Raw genomic sequence first — 3,839 nt, forward strand, 5'->3', positions numbered from 1 at the left:
GGACACCACTTGACTACACAGATTATTCTCAAATCAACTGTCTGCTTGTGTGATGATTTAGGTTTGTCATATATATTAATCAATCCATCAACCAAACATTACTTCTAAGGCACTTTCAAGACTAGCTGAATTAAGTTCAAATGACTTTACAACCCATGGTCGACACGTTAGAAGGTAAAATGAACTCAGAGACAAATACGCATCAAGATAATTGAATACAACTGAATGATATTAGTTGCCACAATCATAACACCCCCAATATTTGTCTTAGCTGAACCAGTTGAGGTGCATTATGGGTAACACAGGCTGCAGGTTTTGAACAGGAAGAATGTGTGGAATAATAAAAGATGGTTATCTTTTCACTGGAAACATGCAACTTTCCACAGCAGGAACTTTCTGTTTCCATTGCGGTGTAGGTGATCCATCAGCTTTGACCGCAACATTAACTCCAGGTTCTCCCAAACAGTGATAAAGTAGATGTAGTGAGCATTTAGGAAATAGAACAATACAGGGTTTGTTATGTTAGTAGTTATGATGAATTTTAAACTGCAGATGTCAATTTTAGATTTTAAACTGCGACTGAGAGGGTAACTTCATATCACCTTTAATACATTTAAAAGGGCGCTATTGTGCTTTTTTCTCTACTACGTGTGTTTGACAGGTTACAGTTTATAAAATATGATGCACTGATATAGATTAAATCACCCAAGAATCACTAAAATAGTTCAAAGTACCACCAAGTACAGTAAAAGTCCACTTACACATGAGTGATAATGATCCAATATCACTATAAATACTAATATAACACCCGCAGACACCATTTTCTGCATCATCCATTCATTTAATTTAAGCAATTTTAGTATATTTTGCCAGTGACACATTAGAACCCTTGAAATTTCCCATTTTCAGCACAAAATCTTCAGCCCTATTGGAGTATATCGATGTTTTAATGTTGTTACTTTGACTTTTAGAAATACTTTTTCTATTCCTGCTCCTACTTTTTCCAGTTTATTTTAAAGAAGGAAAGCGAGAAGCTTCATGGATCACTTGGGATGTAGTCCAGCAGCCTTTTTTTTTTGAGGCAATAATTAAGCCCCACCTTGCCTAACTGAATTCAAGCCTGCACAAGATCCTATTTCTGCTGGTCGCCTGTCTAGACAGCAGCTGTTTGAATTTAAGGAAGAGCCCATTGAAAGTCAAGATTTCAACATATCTCAAATAAAACTGACATTACCAGCGGCATTTCATGTTACTTTATCATTCCAGTTCAGGGAAATACTGTGCTTGAATCTGACAGCTGTAGATTTTACAAAAGAAAACCTACGATAAGTTTAGAAAATCACACCTTAAGGATTAACTTACATAACAGCAGGTTGAATAATAATTTGAAAATATAACGTTGACTCACTGGCTCTTCTGCTTCCTGTAGCTGCTGTTTTGCTGCTTCTACTTCAGCATAATATTGTTTTTTTCCACCACTGAATTTCAAAACATACATCCGTGTCCATCCACTTTCAAACACACACAATCCCAGACTGACCAGAATAAATCCCATCGCATTTGAACTTGATGACATTCACCAGATTGATATATCGAGTAATGAAACTACAAGCCGCACGCTTCTCTTTCCAGTTCTGATAAGAGCGGGAAATGAAACTGTTGGGTTTTATCTGAACAAAACAAAAACATTTTGGTGAGTTGAGATTTCAGCTGTGATTTTTCGGCTTCTATTTCCTGCATTATTTTGCTTTATATTGTTGTTCTTGTTGCTTTTTATTCTATGAACTATCTGTGAACTACTACTTCCTTTAGTGGGAATAAAGATAACCTTGAACTTGAGATTCTTGAGATTGAAGTGAGAATTTTCACCTTTTTTGTTGTTTCATGTCAATAAAAGAAACTTTACAGACCCTCTTTGGTGAAAATACTCTTTTTTCACCTTGTAACTTTGTGTTTTTTATATACCAGAAGACACATCATGAGCCAAATAAGCCATAAATGCACTGACTGAGTACTTCAACCGACTGACTTTCAGGGTTTCATACATAACAAACCTTAAAGGACCAATCTTGTTACCTGCTTTCCGTGTTAGTCTTCAGAATCAGCTTATGGTTCGAACATGTATGGCTGAATTACTCTAATACAGCGACTCACAAGTTTTGCAGTGTTTGAGCAGAGTAGCAGGTAAGCTGGTGTGCTTGAGCTGCAGCAAGGGAAGTAGTGGATAGGTGGACAAAGAGACTTAATAGATGCTCACATCCAAGTAATTTAAGGCAAAAAGGATTGTTTTTATGAGGAAAACAACTTCTAAACATGTAGCTTGTGATGAGGTTAAACCAACAATCCACTTCGATTCAGTGCTGTAGAACAATAAAACACCCAGTGGGGGTCGATACTTCTTTCATGGCACCTTGTGGGCAGAATAGCCCAACTCCACTGTGATACTTAATGAAATTGCGCCCTCTTGTGGCTGTATGACCTCAGTGACGCCTTTAAATTTCACACTGATACAGAACAAAAACGATGAAAAAGGTACCTGTTCAATGGGAGGTGGGTCTGCAGGAGAAGGTGCTCTTGCAGTTTCATCCCACTGCTGCGATGCAAACACATCAGGTGGAGGAATGAGACAATCCATGTCGTATTCTGTGATTTTTATCTCCGGTATGGTGTCGTATATGAGCGGCGGGGGCGAAGGGAAGTCGAAATCCTCATCCTCAAAACTCTGTGGTACTGTATCATCCTGCCGGAAGCTTTCTGACTGTTCATGTCTGACCTTTGACACAGGATGAGGTTTTGCATACAGCTGCATGTCTTCAGCGTTTAGGGGTGAAAATCTTCCTGTTGCATTTGGCCTCTTTACGTTATCCAGAGTGGGTGCAAAGCTGCTGTTAGTCTCTTTCGGGTTCTCACGCGGCTTCACATCTGGCAGGTCGTCACAGAAACCAAAAGTAGAGAAGCGATGCGTTTCTCTGGAAGCATCCTGAGATGATATGCGAAACACTGCAGCTGGTTTACGCGGTTTTACGGTAGTCATGTCCACTGTTGTGCTGTCAGTCAGACCCTCAGCTGAATTCAGCTTATTAGAACCTGTGCAGGCCTCAGCGAGCTCCTTCACGTACTGTGCGGGGACATAAAAGGGCCTGGTGTGTTGGTCTCTGCGAACGTGCCACCAGTGCTCGTTAGTCTTGGAGACCAGGATGTAACTTTCATTGGGCTTGATGGACACGAAGCGGCCGTCCTTGGCTGTGTACTCAAACTCATACTGCACTGACACAAACTCCATGCTCCAGTGGCCCCTCACTCAATGTGGATGCAGTCTTAACATCGTGGAGCTGGAAAAAGAGGAAATGAGATGTTGGCGTGGCTTTCAGAAAGCAGCCTTCATACAACTAACAACAGAAGTGAGTGCACCCGCATGCAGAATCACTTAAATGTCAAATGAGCTCTGATTGCATGAACTTTCAGTCACGATCGTTTGTAAGTTACAGCGTTTTCTGTTGTAAAATAATCAAAAACAAATTCAATATTAAAAACACCCACCCCAAAGTAGAAACCCAGTGCAACATACAGTCAAATGTATTCATATGATCCCGTTAAAGAAGGAACAAAACAGCTCTCACTGAAATAAGTTGAAATTGACAAAAGTAATGATACATTTTTTTTTAAATAATGAAAATCATGGGCTGCAAGGTTGGTAGCACTGTTGCCTCGCAGCAAGAAGGTTGCCGGTTCGCGTCCTGGTGAGGGCACCGGAATCTTTCTGCGTGGAGTTTGCATGTTCTCCCCGTGCAGCGTGGGTTCTCTCCGGGTTCTCTGACTTCCTCCCACACAGTCCAAAA

General features: G+C 40.4%; 1 protein-coding gene across 2 annotated transcripts in view; it reads right to left on the reverse strand.

Annotated features, from left to right (window-relative positions):
* arhgap27 (Rho GTPase activating protein 27) overlaps positions 1-3,839 on the reverse strand; it is a 39,621-nt gene that overhangs the window by 32,211 nt on the left and 3,571 nt on the right. For both annotated transcript variants that reach the window (XM_008287533.1, XM_008287534.1), the window contains exon 2: positions 2,537-3,332. In XM_008287533.1, the coding sequence (XP_008285755.1) occupies positions 2,537-3,283 (747 nt within the window). In that variant the 5' untranslated portion in view covers positions 3,284-3,332. The remainder of the gene's footprint in view (positions 1-2,536; positions 3,333-3,839) is intronic.

This window comes from Stegastes partitus, unplaced genomic scaffold (assembly GCF_000690725.1).
Source record: "Stegastes partitus isolate 25-593 unplaced genomic scaffold, Stegastes_partitus-1.0.2 Scaffold505, whole genome shotgun sequence".
Lineage (NCBI taxonomy): Eukaryota > Metazoa > Chordata > Actinopteri > Pomacentridae > Stegastes > Stegastes partitus.